Source organism: Rhopalosiphum maidis, chromosome 2, assembly GCF_003676215.2.
Source record: "Rhopalosiphum maidis isolate BTI-1 chromosome 2, ASM367621v3, whole genome shotgun sequence".
Classification (NCBI taxonomy): domain Eukaryota; kingdom Metazoa; phylum Arthropoda; class Insecta; order Hemiptera; family Aphididae; genus Rhopalosiphum; species Rhopalosiphum maidis.
Window position 1 is genome coordinate 30,104,891 of NC_040878.1, and position 15,873 is coordinate 30,120,763.

The 15,873-nt window shown below is 23.4% G+C and overlaps 2 protein-coding genes across 2 annotated transcripts; one reads left to right on the forward strand and one right to left on the reverse strand.

Annotated features, from left to right (window-relative positions):
• Window positions 1-2,122: 2,122 nt before the first annotated feature.
• LOC113553105 (protein ABHD18) lies at window positions 2,123-8,701 on the reverse strand. Its single transcript, XM_026956261.1, has 10 exons — window positions 8,046-8,701; window positions 7,261-7,345; window positions 7,009-7,191; window positions 6,759-6,871; window positions 6,069-6,207; window positions 5,683-5,772; window positions 5,165-5,275; window positions 3,843-4,116; window positions 3,415-3,649; window positions 2,123-2,354 (listed from the first exon to the last, which is right to left on the reverse strand). Exons 1-10 carry the CDS (start codon window positions 8,135-8,137, stop codon window positions 2,294-2,296), a joined length of 1,383 nt encoding a protein of 460 aa, XP_026812062.1. The 5' UTR covers window positions 8,138-8,701; the 3' UTR covers window positions 2,123-2,293.
• A 1,968-nt stretch (window positions 8,702-10,669) lies between these two features.
• On the forward strand, window positions 10,670-14,538 carry LOC113552885 (tumor suppressor candidate 3). The gene is made up of 8 exons (XM_026955884.1): window positions 10,670-10,939; window positions 11,646-11,812; window positions 11,953-12,073; window positions 12,139-12,279; window positions 12,453-12,593; window positions 12,649-12,799; window positions 14,135-14,300; window positions 14,381-14,538. Exons 1-8 carry the CDS (start codon window positions 10,862-10,864, stop codon window positions 14,394-14,396), a joined length of 981 nt encoding a protein of 326 aa, XP_026811685.1. The 5' UTR covers window positions 10,670-10,861; the 3' UTR covers window positions 14,397-14,538.
• The last annotated feature ends 1,335 nt before the right edge of the window (window positions 14,539-15,873 follow it).

Sequence of the window (15,873 nt, forward strand, 5' to 3'; positions counted from 1 at the left end):
AGTTTATAGTTAAGTATGTATCTTTCTGAGTACTTTGGACACTTATTATGAATAATAAAGTCAACAATAGCATTGGAATCCACTAAAGTGGTGCTACCTCTGAATCTTAGTTTAAACCAGTAAAATTAACCTACTTGAAGGCAACTAATGGTTAAAATGCGATAGATTTTTAAAACTTATGAGAGAACATGTGATAAATCTGCACAAACAAAATACAATATTAGAAAAGACTTGTATGCGTGCACTTGATTTTGACAGTAAGGCTAGGCAGTTTAATATCCAAGGAAATAGGAAAAAAATAAAAAACAACATAAATATCTACGACACGTCTGTTGTATAAAGTAAAAATATGAAATTTTTAGCAATTGTACCTGTGCAACTTTATTATTCTATAACACCAAACATATTTACATCATTATAATTTATTGTTACCTTTAGGCACCAGCCAGTTTAATAATTAATAAATAAACATATTATTTTATAAATTAATAATTATAATTTTCCATTTTTCAACAGGCTATATGTAAATTTTTTGAAAAATTATGAAGAGACGACAAACATATGCCTATACTGTAACTGTCACTCAGATAAGTACGGTTGTGATTTAGAAGATGAATGCGTAGAATGGGTGTAGTGTTCTCTATGTTGTTGCTAAATACTCATCAATTGCATTCCTAAAGAAGAATTGTTAAAAAAAGTTGATGATTTCTTCTGTTTGTTGTGTAAGAAATTATAAAATTAAAATATTTAGAAATATTAAAAATAAAGTTGAGGGAGGTGGACAAGCTTATAGTTGTTTCATAATTGATTATCTAATAAAATAAGATAAAATAGCCAAAAGGTAACTTTTTTTATTTTAAGTTAAAAAGCACTAGTGTACTACAAATTGTGTATTAAAAATGTAATAAATGTAGTGCCAAAGTTAATTTTTTTTTTCAAAAGTATTACTAGAGCTTAATTATTAGTTTACAACATTACTAAAATCATCATGACAAATGACTGGCATTAGGAAAGAATTATAGTATGTATGAGTGCAAAATAAGCATACTTAAGAAATTAGAAAATAATAATAATAACTATAAATAAGTGTTTTTTATATGTAATAATTTATTTTAAACAAAAACAATAATGCGCCTATCTAATAAGCTTGTTGTCACAGATTTCAGATAACTTTTCAAGATATTTCTTTCATGCAAAGAAAATGTTCTACACATCAGTCATAACAGATTCCTAGTGTAGTATTATTATATGTTAAACAAATAGAACGGTTTTATGAAAATGCTATTATATTGTTGTTTTTAATATTTAATAATAATAATAATAATAATAAAAAAATAGATAAAAAGTAACTTAAATTATGTGCAAATTACTTTATATTAAGAGATATTCAATTAATTTTGCTAGCTTTTATAACAGTAAATTGTAAAACAAGTCAACCCCTATTCTTATTTACAAAGGTATGAAAATCACCAAACATATAGTTCTAAAACATAATAATATGTAACCATACCAGTCATGCATGTCATATATCTGCTTAAACTGTATAAATGACAGTCCACAGACTGATTAAGTGGAACGTCACTTAGTGTTTTAGTGTTTTACTTATTAAATTTATATTTGACATTAAAGAATTACTGACTAAAAACAAAAAAAAATTTATTTCAATAATGAATATACACATATATATTTAATATATAATTTATAAATATAACAATATAAAATAAAAAATTTTTGCAGTGATGAATATATTAAATATTAATTTTATAAAAATATATGTGATTTTTGTGTTTATATCTTTCATACACTTTTGCGGAAGTAAAAATGCTTATGGGGCAATTCTGGTAACAAATTATTTGGTCCTTTGGGAGGTTGAAAGTATAAAAATAAAACTGTATCAGAATTTGTCAAGTTATAACTCAAATTTGTATCTAACAATTTTTAGACCATTCAGTAAAAACATGCAAAGGCATGAACTTCTTTTAATAATCAAGAATATTTTTAATTTATTTAAGTACCAAAAATTTGAGTTTTAACAACTGACATAGTATAAAAAAGGTTTTAAACATTATTATTTAAAAAATAAAAAAATATATATTATTACAAAATATAACTTAAGGTTCTTCCTCTGAATATAAAATAACAAGGACCATATTCTTTAGATAAATGTAATATTACAATACAAAAATATTATACACATTTATAAAAATAGTGTTATACAGAGTGATTTATTTAATTAAATATAAGATACTGGTAACATAAACAACACAATTAGTGTCTTATATCCAATTAATCATTATAAAGGTTGATCATAATATTTTTTTTGAGCTCGTTGAAATGCATCAATTATTGCAGTTCTATATAAAGGAAAAGTAAAATTATAACATAACTTCCAAAATTAAATATATTTTTGAAATTATAAAACCACAAAAAGCATTTACTATATATAATTTGGATTGGAGGTAAAATAACATAGAATAGCAAATTTGAAAATTTGAAATTATTCAGTGTGCTCGTGAAATATAAAATTATTAATTTCCTAAGCTTATAATATTTTCATTATAATATAATATTATGCATATTTGTTTATTTTATGATTATACACTTTAGATAAAAGCAACTTGAATATATAAGCCAGGAAAATATTTTAAATATTTAAATTTCATATATGTATTACTAGTATTATACAAGGTGATTTTTTAAGTATGCTCACACCATTATTATACATTTATTCAAATTCTGATTTTTGCATAGTTTCAAGCTGTTGAAAAACAACGTTTTTATTAAAAAATTATATTTTTAAGTTTTCTATTTTTTTAAAAGACAACATAGTTTTAATTTCGTATTCCAAAGCAGAATATTTTTCAGAGTATTTTGATACATAAAAATCGAATTTAGGGTGAGTTGTTTATAAGTTATAAGTATTTTAAGTTTTGATGCATGGAGTGGAGAGGTATGGGGTACCCCGCAAAATGTTTGTTCACTACTCCGCTTGTCTAAACTTTAAATACGTTTAACTCATAAACTACTTACACTAAATTCGAGTTTTATGTATCAAAATACTCAGAAAAATATTCTGCTTTGGAATATGAAATTAAAACTATGTTGTCATTCAAAAAAATATAATTTTTTAATAAAAACGTTTTTTAACAACTTGAAACTGTGTAAAAATCAGAATTTAAATATATGCATAATTTAAGTATAAAAATGGGGTAAGTATGCTTAAAAAAATCATCTTGTATATTAGCAATATATATTAATTAAAAGAAATCAATGAAATCGTAAAATCATAATAATCAAGTTTTTATGTAATCGTGATAACATATTAGACTTTTTAATTTATGAACTACTTCATTTTTTTTTTTTTTATTTGAAAATAAATACTTAGGTAATTAAAAATCTATTTTTTAAATTTACTTGAATGTATTTCGGTGAAGTATAAAAGCAGCTACATGTCCTGTATCAACATATCTGACCTCTGCACCAGGCCACACATCTTCTAATTTATCCATATTATGTTGAGGTACATAACCATCACGTGTTGCACAAACTGCTATTACTATATCCATATCAACAGGAGATTTGAAATTTTTCAAATGAGTACACTCATCCATAATACCTTTCATAAAACTCAATGCTTCTAAATTTAAATCTAAAATCACAAACAGCATAATGAATAATTATGTTTATTATACATATAAATTTATGTAGAATTTATATGCATCAATAAAGATGGCAGCAGAGAAGTAGTATTGTTCACATAGAGCCTTCTCTGTTGTCGGTTAAACAGGAAAAAAATATATAGTAAAATATATACACATAAATAATATATTATAATAAATTACCTTCATTTTTTGAATGTTTATTGAAAAATCTCATCATGTGTTTTGTTTGTTTTAAATCTTTTTTAATTTGAAGTTCATTATTTTCTTCAATTGACGGATCCTCCAAATTATCAAATGCATTGGTTAATTTTAATTTATTTAATTGTTGAGGTTGACATATATTTAATGAACTATTATCATTTTTTAAATCATCAAACATTAAATTTGATTGAATGTTAAAATGTGAATCAATATTCATATCTTTTATAAATTGTTTACCCGCATTAAATTTTATCTGTAACATTGAAGCAAATAATAATTATAAATTAGGGCATTTGTATAGCAAGTTATCTGACTTTTTTTGGAAATTAAGTTTGTTGTCATTTCCAAACTTATCTGAGATTTTATTGACTCATGATTAAGTTCAGTAAACATAATATAGGTTTAGGTATTCATTCAATTTTGAATTAATATAAAGTATATAATTTATTATTATTTTGTTTATATAATAATTATAACTGTATTTTTTTGATGAATTTTTATTTGATGACTTTATTTAATTAAATGATAAAAAAAAAATTAATAATTAATAATACATTGTATATGATACAATGTTTAGGTGATCATTATCTAATAGATCATACGCTACTCAGATGTTTGATAAAAAATATACATTACATCAAAACCATTAATTCTCTTCATATTAAAAGACAATTAAAAAGTGAAATCTTTTGTTTTTTTCTGATTATATTAAAAAATAAAAGATAAAATCTTAGATGCAGAGTTTAATATTTATAGATTAAATTATAATAGTATACAAGTACTTATTGCTTTAAAATTATCTTTGGAAAATATTATTATAAAAACTAAATATTAATAAAATAAAAAGATTAGTCTAAATTAATGAGTAAACCAGAGGATTAGTTAAAAACATATAATAGCCATTTATAGATATACACACATTTATATTACAAAAACTAAGGTCAAATGTTTACATTTGAATAGTTTAATGTAACGTTATGATTGACTATGGTATTTGAAAAATGATTTACAGCAAAGTACAGGTTACAGAAGTGTTTAAAAAATTATTTAAAAAATTAAAGTACTCATAAAAAGGGTTAATGACTTATGATTTTAAAATAATAATTATAAGATTAACCCTATATTCCATTTTGGAGTTTAAGTCATAAAAATTGTAAATTTAATAATAATTAATAATTAGTAAAAAAAAACATTCTTATTTTGAGTATAAAAATGACTATCTGCTTAATTGAATATGTGAAAAATGAAAATAATAGCCTATATTTAAATAATTTAATAAAAAAATAAATATAAATAATTACTTTCAACTTGTTGACTTCATTATCAATGTTTTTAACTTCATTTTTATACACAGAATTTGATTTATATTGTTTTTCAAGTAAATCCCAGTCAATAGCACAGCTAATAGCACCCTATATTAAAATATATTACATAGTTATTCAAAAATAAAAAAAATAATAACCTATAACTAATGTAAACAATTTATAGAATATTATAAAATTAATTTATGCATCCATAAATAAAAAAAAATACATTTTAAATTTATTTCATAGATTATAGACAAATTATGACAAATTATTATTATTATTTTTTTTTGTAAATTCTTAGTCATCTTTCTAAAATTCAGTATTTGTATAATTCAATAAATACTTAATGAAAATTAAAAAATCTCAAATCATTTTAAAATTAGCTTTATAAATTTGTTATCTTAAATTTTTTACTACCATGGACACAAACATATAAAATTTTATTGAAAAGAGCTAATAGTCAGACAATTTAAATTATAAGTAAATATACACAAAATAATGATAATAACAACCTCTGTAAATACTCCAGAAGCTGTTGTACCAGATAAACATGGAACAAGAACAATTGGTTTTGGCCAACTTGCAGCAGCTAATGATGCCATCTATAAAATGTTCAAAGTAAAACATATTAGAATCAACTTAAGATATACAAACTTTGGATATTAAACACAACAAAACATAAATTATAAGTACCAAGAAATACAATTCTTTGACCTTCAACTAAATTTTTCAATTTGTTAGACAAAAAATGTATAATTTTACTTAATCTAATAATTTGGTTTTGGATAACAAAATTGAGTATAACAATACAATTATTTAATAATAAATGATTAATTATTAATTTTTAAAATATATAAAATCATTGATTAAATGTATTAGATTTTCTAAAAATACTTACATGACCTCCCATCGATAAACCAGTGACACCAATTGGTCCAAATCCTTCACGTTCACACCAATGAAATAATACAAGGGATTCCAATATTAAGCAACCTCCCATAACAAAAATATCAGAGACATTGCATAAAATAGACCTACTGTAAATAAATACAAATGTATAATGTATGATTGTATCATAGTTCAAGTAAAACGATTAAATAATAATCATCTAAATATCATTTTTACAAAGCTCATAAAGAATTACTACCAAAAAATTAATTAATTCATGATACTCATATTTTAATATTATCAAAATGAATACTTTGTTACACTTAGATAATTTAAAATGAAAATATTTCCAAATATTGCGAAGAACATAATTAATTATTATACTATAAGTGAAAAGTACACAAAATCACAGTTTCAAAATTACATAGAATAGATTTTTATTTATATTTTGTTAACATTTTGAAAATGACCAAACAAAGTGTTAAGCCAGTTTTTGAATCATAAAATCAAAAATTGACATCATAATTTAGCATTTATTCTAAATTTACCATTATTTTAAATGAAAATCTTACAATAATAAAAAAAAGCATTAATATGATAAAAATAAAATAAATAATCATCTGAAAAAACTATCATATTGAGCTTGGAAGTGTTATTGACTAGTATATAAACATACATATGTATAAAATAGTATACTAACACTTGATCATTTGGTTTTCTTTTTCCATAGAAAGGATTCTCTAGTATGATTGAACCAATCGCTGCTTCTTTTAAAAGCGGTTTTGCTAACATAGCCCGTCTTCTCCAATAATGCTATCACAAAAATAAAAATGAAATAAATATTAAATTAATTATAGTTATTACTTATTACTATTGTATACCAATAAATGTACTTAGTAACCTGTTTTTCAATATGTATTATTTTAAATATTTAAAAGTAAAGCAATTACTTGATCTCCTGTGCCAGCCATGTGTACACACATAGGTTTTACATTTTTGGAAGGCCATTTTTTTGGTAATAAAACTTGGAAATGGGCAAGATGACTCTCTTTTGGCACTATATTTGGAAGATAATACGAAAAGGGTGATTGAAATACTCCTTCTAATGTTATGCAATCGGAATCTTCCTTTTTCTAAAATAAAAAATTATAATTTTACTTAATATATATTTTAGAATTAATTAATTGTGTTTAATTATATACTTTAACAATTTTCACAGGATAATCAGATGCTACGAGTTTGAAACAAGAGTCTCGATCTATTATATGATTTCGAAACTGAAACAAACTATAATAATAACACAAATAAATAAATAAATGTATAACATTATTATTACTTAGTAATTAGCAGTACTTAAATAAATAAATTATTAAAATAAAAATGTATCAGACATAGAAAGAAATAATCATGAGACTTAACTATTAGAATATTAAGTATAATTTTAAAAGAAAACCATATAATATGTTTATATATATACCTTATTTCATCAGTAAAAAAATCATTAAATGTATATATATTTTTTTTTAAATAAATAATTTATTTTCATAAAATTAATTAAATTTTATTTTAAATTACAATAATATATAAAAATATTTTTATAATTTATTATTTTAAAAAATAAAAAGTATTATCCATTATATTCCAATATTTAAAAAAAAAATTCATTAAAATTAATTTATCTCTTGAAGTTAAGCTTGTGGAGGTACTTATAAAAAGTAAAATTAACAGTTATTGTCATTAACAAGAGATTAATTAGTTACCTAGCTAGTTTACAACTTATTTAAAATTGTATTACTGTAATTTTATTGTAATAAAGGTAGTAATATAATAATATCGGTAATAAGAAAAAGAGCTTCAAAATTAATGAACTAATTATAGTAATCGAGTCTTACTTACTTATAAGTTAAATTTATAAAATTATTTATTTTGGTAAAATCATGAACAAATATTTTTTCTTTTTTTAAAGATATTATTAAAGTTTACTCACCTTTTAAGTTTTTCAGGATCACCCCAACCATTTACAAAGTATTTAGTAAGCAACAATTTTCTGTATATATAATCAAATTTATTAATTGTCATATTATTTATTGTGATGAGTGTATACTATTTATGTTACAAATAAAACAGTTAATAATATTTGATTTAATAAAACTTCTTCGCTTTTAACTTAAATGCATGGGTACTTATATAGGTACCTACACGCGATTTATAACTTTCACGTAAACAAAATAAGGTCAAAAGGGTTAAACTTAGATCAGTAAACAAAAATATTATTGTATAATGTATTTAAACTAAGTAGGTAACAAAAACTAAAAATATTTTGAAAAATTGTTATTTATATACTTTTTAAATACCTACGTCATGAAAAAATAAGATAAAAATTGAGTAAATACTGTATTACCGTGCTATGCTGGTAAATGTATGTGGTTAAAGTTAATAAAAAAAAAAACTTAAAAACAATTTTAGACAATAATAGGACCTACAAAATACACTTATGTACTACTGTACTTTATCATTTATAGGTATCATTATTATCATCTCGGACGTAAATGATTACTACAAAGAATTAGATAATATATTAACATATTTTGGCGTTATTACTTATTTGATTATGATCCATTTCGACCAGAATACCAAATCACAGATAAGTATACTATTTAAAAGGACCATAATTTAAGTATAGAACTGTACATAGATAAGAATAAAATAAGGAATTAAGGATTAAGGAATATTAATTTAAATATAAGTAAGATAAAGTGAACAGTGAACAGTGGACAATATTATAATTATAGTAAATACTAAATAAACCTATAAAAAATAGATGATATATAGATGAAATATCTATTTTTTGAACCATAAGTCCTCAGCTGACAATTTGTAATAATTTATTGTTTACTTTCCAATGGCTTCGTATTTCGTAATGTTTACTTTGTATTGTTCTGTGATTGCGGGGAAGCGCTCGTTTCATTACTTGGTAAATGGTAGGTATTTAAAACGCTATCATAAATTCATAAATATTAAATAATTTTAAAAATATGGAGGTACCTACACATATTTTTCTACAATGAAATGATATTTACAGAAATATCCGTATTATAGTCATTATAAAGTGAAAACAAATGACTAAAAAATGATTAATATAATTAATAAATAATAATTACAGTTGACACTGAGCAGTGAGCATAAAGCGATCTATGCCATATTTTCGGTAATATAATGTAAAAATCTTACCAATATGTTCATCCTCTTTTATCTTTTCGAAATCGAAATTTATTTTATTCAAATTATTAATTTCCGTTTAGAATCATAATATTTTAAAATACTAATGTTTTTACTATCTACAGTGTAGATACTACAGTATTCTTAGTCAAAATGAATTACGTTTGTCATTTGTAAATAGTAATGCGTTTTTGGACCAGTATATTATTATACAGTATCGAATTTTTATTTTTTTTGTAGATGTTTCGGAACAAATTGGGGATAGCGTTAAACCTCTGTAAACACCTCTCCGATCACCAGTCACCACACATAAATACTAAGTACCTAAATATAAGTCTGGATTATAAGTACATTGGTTAAATTCTGTCAGCGAATAATCACGACTATTGCAAGTCACTAGCCCTCTTAAATCGCGAGCACTAAATTAATGGCTAGCCAACTAAGCGATTTATCCAGTTTTGTTGAATATACTATGCAATTTCACTCCCAAAAATTAAAATAGCTAGAGAGTGCCGATTAGGTAGCAACAAGAGTAGGCCGATAGTCAACTTTATTAGTGGGCGAGTGTTGGCAACTTACTTAGACCAATGGATTGAGTTAACTTGGTAGCAGCGAATATAAAATGTATAACAAATAAATTGTCATTTATTATTTACGCTTTATGCTCATGACTGAGTGAATGTAAATAGTTTAATACCTTAAGTAAACAAGTATTGCTAAATGCTAACTCGTGCGTGACATTTACTTTAACTGCGATTAAATTCACCCAGCCTTAACGAGACGCCATTCATAATCTATACCAATTTTACAATTATTACACAAAACAATTTCAGAATTTTACTTTTATTATGGCTACATGTTGTATACTTATACTGACCACTTGCATATTTTGATGTAAAAAAACGTACTTGAGTTAATATTTTATAGACTTATAGCCTATAGATAAATCTAGAGAGCCCTGATTAAATATATTTTATCAAGGTTCCGAGCAGTGAGTTTTTTAAATTGATCGTAGATTTAAAATTCTAAGATCTAAGCAGAGGCATGCCGTAGAGGGGCCTAGGGGGCATGCACCCCGGGCGCATGGTTTAAAGAGGCGCCAAAAAAATTGAAATGCATAATGATAAATAAAATAGGGGGCAAATATTTTTAATTTTGCCCTGGCCGCCAAATCTTAACGGTACGGCTTTGGATCTAAGTATAATTTATTATAATTTTCAATTTTGAATGTTTCATATTTTTATTTATTAGTTCTACGGTGACAACGAATAATTTATCAACAAATTTAAGTTGGCATTACTTTTTTGATGACATGATGTTATCAAACCGGCAAGAAAATTGTTCAGTGATTTTATCATAACGCCAACGTCACTACATTTTTATTTTAATATATTTGTTTATACCCTATAGGCTATGGGACGTAGGTACATCATACATGTTAATTTTTTTTAAATATTCTAGTTTTCAATAAATCGTATTTAATTTACAATTCATTAAATCAACATTCAACGTTAGTTATTGAGTGTCAGAAATTCAGAATGTATTTTTTGTTCTAATTCACGCAAATTCTCAAATCTTTTAAAAATGTATTTAAAAACCATTCTTTGTGCTTTTATTATTTTAAATTCCTTAGTCGAAAGCGCTAGGGAAGAGCGCCCTAAGGTAAGATCTTTACACAATATCACATTTTCAATAGGTCTTAAATATTTCTGAAGAAAATTTAATTGGAATCAATTACTATCAATAAATATTTTACATTTTTTATTGTATACATAATACACACAACAAAATAATAAGTATTATTTAATAATTTATTTTAATTTCTTAAAAAATTATAATTAATACCTTTAATCATTTAAAGTACTTAGGTGAACATAATCAGCAAACAATTTAATTTGAGGTCTAATAAACTTGTCTATCAACAATGTATACCTCGAGGAAAATGTATTCATTACATTAAATAAAATCTGTATTCTATTTAATATGTGTGGCATTAATCTTTATTAATATTGATTTATACCTTAAAATAACTTACATGATGTTATTATATTGACTGATAACTGTTCTTAATCAGTTGTTTGCTAAATACCCTTATTTCACATTTAGAAATGGCAAACAGTACACATATTTTAGGCCTTCTATGTTTTTGGTTCGATTTGTCGATAAATAAGTTAAATCTATAATCTCTTCATTAAGAGTTCAAATAACAATATCTGCTAGATGAGCTGTGAGAATTTTAGACTCTAAATTAAATATTTATTACATTATTTTCATTATAATTTTATTTTTTCAGAGAAAAGAGTAAATAATTGCGTTAAAGATATTTAATATCAAATTTTATTAATTATACAATGTAACTGTCTTTTAGAGCCTTGATCAAAAAGTACAGCAGCTAAATGATCTATATCAAAAGAAATTTTTGGTTAAATTTAATGGTCCTAAATTTAAGGAATTTGTCAAATCACCACCAAGAAACTATTCAGTTATTATGATGTTCACAGCAATGGCATCTCATAGACAATGTTCAATATGCGGGTAAATTTTCTTTGTATTTATTGTACTTGAAATTATTATATTTTTAAATACTTCATTGATAATTATTATAACAAAATATTTGATTATTCAATTTGTACCTATGTTTTGAAAACATGAAAAAAAAATTATTGTATTTTTAGACATGCCAGTGATGAATTTATTATTGTAGCTAATTCATATCGCTACTCTCATAGACTAACTGAAAGTCCTTTATACTTTGGAATTGTTGACTTTGATGAGGGATCTGACATTTTTCAAATGGTTAGTATTATATATTATCATTTCTCATTTTTTAATAATTAATTAATCAATATTTGTATTTATAGTTGCGAATTAATACTGCTCCAGTGTTCATGCATTTTCCAGCAAAAGGTAAACCAAAACCTTTAGATACTATGGACATACAAAGAGTTGGTTTTGCATCAGAAATGATTGCAAAATGGATACAAGAAAGAACTGATGTACAAGTCTGTATACTTTTTTCGTTGTTATTGATAATTAAAATCCAACATGGCTCTTAATTTATTAAATTTCAATTTTTAATAAAATAATAAGTTATTTAGTCATGTTTTTTTTATATATTCATTGATTTAATCTTGTATAATATTTATAATTTTATGAATTTTATCTTTTATTTTAGATACGAATATTCCGACCACCAAATTATTCAAGTACATTGGCATTATCTGTTTTATTTGCAATATGCTCATCATTTTTATATGTCAGGCGAAATAATATGGAAATGTTTTTCAATAAAAATTTATGGGGAGTTTTTTCTGTGGTAAGTGTTTTGTAATCTTTTATAAATCTACAAAATAGTAAACTATGTTTTGTAGTTATTCTGTTTGAATATGATTTCCGGACAAATGTGGAATCATATAAGAGGACCACCATTAATGCATCGTAATCAGCAAGGCATTATTACATATATTCACAACTCTTCACAAGGACAGTTCATTGTTGAAACCTACATCATAATTATATTGAGTATCCTTTTTATCATTTTGTATGGTACAGTATTAAGATTTAAAAAAAAGAAAATATCCATATTACATTAATATAAACAAGAAAGTTCAAAATATTTAGAGTTTCCAAATTGTTATGCTTAGAATACTTTTAAATAAAATTTAATTTGGTTTTCTGTATAAATATTTTAACTAGGTGTTGTAAATTTTATGTTATTAACATAGCGGATAGTATTTTATTTTTACGGTATGAAAGTTTAACTAAAGAAGTAAAAATATATCAGAACATTGTTACCCTACTGAACTTCTCAGTATTCAACCATTTTTAAAGAGAACAGGAGGAATATTATATTTTGGTATGCCAAAACCCGGTTAGAATTTAGCGGTTGAACTAATTTTAAAAGTTTTAATCTTTTAAGTATTTGAAATTTTTACAGTATTATTTTTGTAAATGTTAAATAGTGGAGCAATTAGAAATAACATACGAGTAACTGAGTAACTTAGGGATTGAGTAGTATGAGTATTTACTCTATATAATTTTACTATTTTCTTTTTCCTTGAGTTTTAACTTATTTCTTACGTTTACTTAGTCAGTGTACATCAAAATCATATCCTATTGCTATGCAAAATTTCCTTAGTCGGGGGGCAGCATTAAAAACCTATTTTTGAACTGTACATAATGACTTAGTAAGGTTACTTATTAGTTTGAAGAGTTTTAATTGAGAACATCGCTTGATTTGTTATGGAGAAACCCTCATGTTAAAAAAAAAATGTGTATTGTTTGTTGATTGTAAATTTGTTTAACATAGTACTATTGTATTCAATGTTATCCTCTGTGTCACAATATAGTATTTGCTAAAATGAAAAAAAAAATTACTTTTCAGTTATACAGTAAACACAAAGACAACAAACTTAAAATGACAATACAAATTATATAAAATTATACAATTTAACAAAATTTAATAATTTAAATCAAAATAATTTTGTAATTAAGAATTAGACAATTATAAATATTATTTAAAATGTACATATTGAATTCCACAAAAATTAAAATTTTATCAAGTGAACGCATTATAATATACAGATATGTGATACCAATTGACCATTATTACAAAAATATTTAATGATTATTTATACAATTTTAATTTAGAAATGCTTGAACTGAAGTCAATAAAAATTAGCCTTTATTGACACACATTACTTGCTATAAGATATTTAGCATACACCATAATTGTCAGAAATTATAATTATAATCTTTTTAACTTAAGTTAGTTGTAAAAATACATATTTAATAAATATTAAAATAAGTTAACAATTATGTTTAAGCAAGTAGATTTTTTCCTTAATATTTATATAGATACAATATTGGTGTTTGGAGCTGTGATAATGATTGATTCTTATACAAAGAAAACAGATTCTAAGACACGTAAAATAATGACTGTTGGCGGCTTAGCATTGGTTGTATTTTTATTCAGCGTTATTCTATCTATATTTAAATCAAAAGCACATGGATATCCTTACAGGTAATATTAACAAACTAAATTAACATTTTTAATTATTACAATTTATAATTGAATAACTCAAATATTTATTTATTTTTCAGTTTTCTGATCAAATAATGGAGTTTTGAATATGAATCTACTGTTTTGTTTGTTTATTAAAAATTGCACAGAATTTTCAAAATGTATCTATTATTGGTTCAAAATTTTTCATTTGAAATTCATATTTGGGTACAACAATTCTTCTAACTATAATTAGTTATTATTATTTTCTTAGTAAATTGTACTTGAAAATGCATTATCTATATTTGGCAATGCATATGCAATATTAACATTTCAATTATAATATCTTTATAAATTTCATAAACAAATCAACTGATTTTTATTGTTAAGCATTTAAAAAAAAAACTTTGAAATGTTCAATATAATATTTAATATTTAAAAGTGATTTGTACTTGGTTTATTTATTGCTATATTTATTAAGGTAAATTTAAACTTATAAAAGATTATTGAAACCAGAAGTTGGATTTAGTAATATTATTAATTAGGAGCCTGAAAATTCTTAATTGAGAAGATTAATCAATGCTGCTCAAAGTTCTAGTTTGGAAATAGTACTGAAAGGTTAAATTAAGCTATTAAATAAAGTAGGTAAAACATTAGTCAAACAATTGAGTAGATGGGTTAGGGGGATGTATAAAAATATGTGAACATAAAATTATAAAATTATTATTTACACAAGTGGAACCTGTTGACAGACAATATACCATTAAACTGTGTATATCAATGGTTAATTAATTGAATTATAATTTATCAATGAAAGTAATATATATATATATATATTCATATATTTGTTTACCTTTAGATTTTTCATATTGTTGGCCTTTTGCCATACATAATAAATAATGATATAGCAAAAATGTAATAAAAAAAAAAAAAACTGTTTAAATAATTTGATTTTATAAAAATTATAAGCATAAAGCTATTTGTGTCAAGAAAATGCATATCCTTGAAAACAAATGTTCACATATAACCAATAGGTAGGTATTTAAAATTTTCACCAAATGTTTATGTAAGCATTTCTTAAACATAATATAATTTTTTAATAGTTTTCTTCTTATTGATCTATTTATTAGTGTTTAAAAGTTTTAATTTCTTTAAAATTTAATACACGGTTTGAAGGTTGCAAATTATTTGTAATTGGAAATTCAAAAATAAATATTTGATTTGAAAATTAAAGACAAGAAATCCTCCTCATAAGATATTCTGCTTCTAATAAAAATAAGGAATATAGGTATCACAAAGTTATATCAAGTTTTTATAAGCATTTTTAATTTTTATGGAATTGAATAATAACATACATTTACTATATACATTACTCCTCAAACAGTTTTTGAAATTTTGTTGTAATTCATAAACAAATATTACTATATAATTATTTGTAATTTTCACAAACATCTTTATATATGATATTTTTTTATACTTGGACTTGGTATAGTTATTTAACTTTAAATATTTTCATTTTTTTTTGTAATATTTTAGTATTTGAAAATTTTAATTTTATTTTGGTTTTTTCTCTATATACTGAAAATGCTTGAAA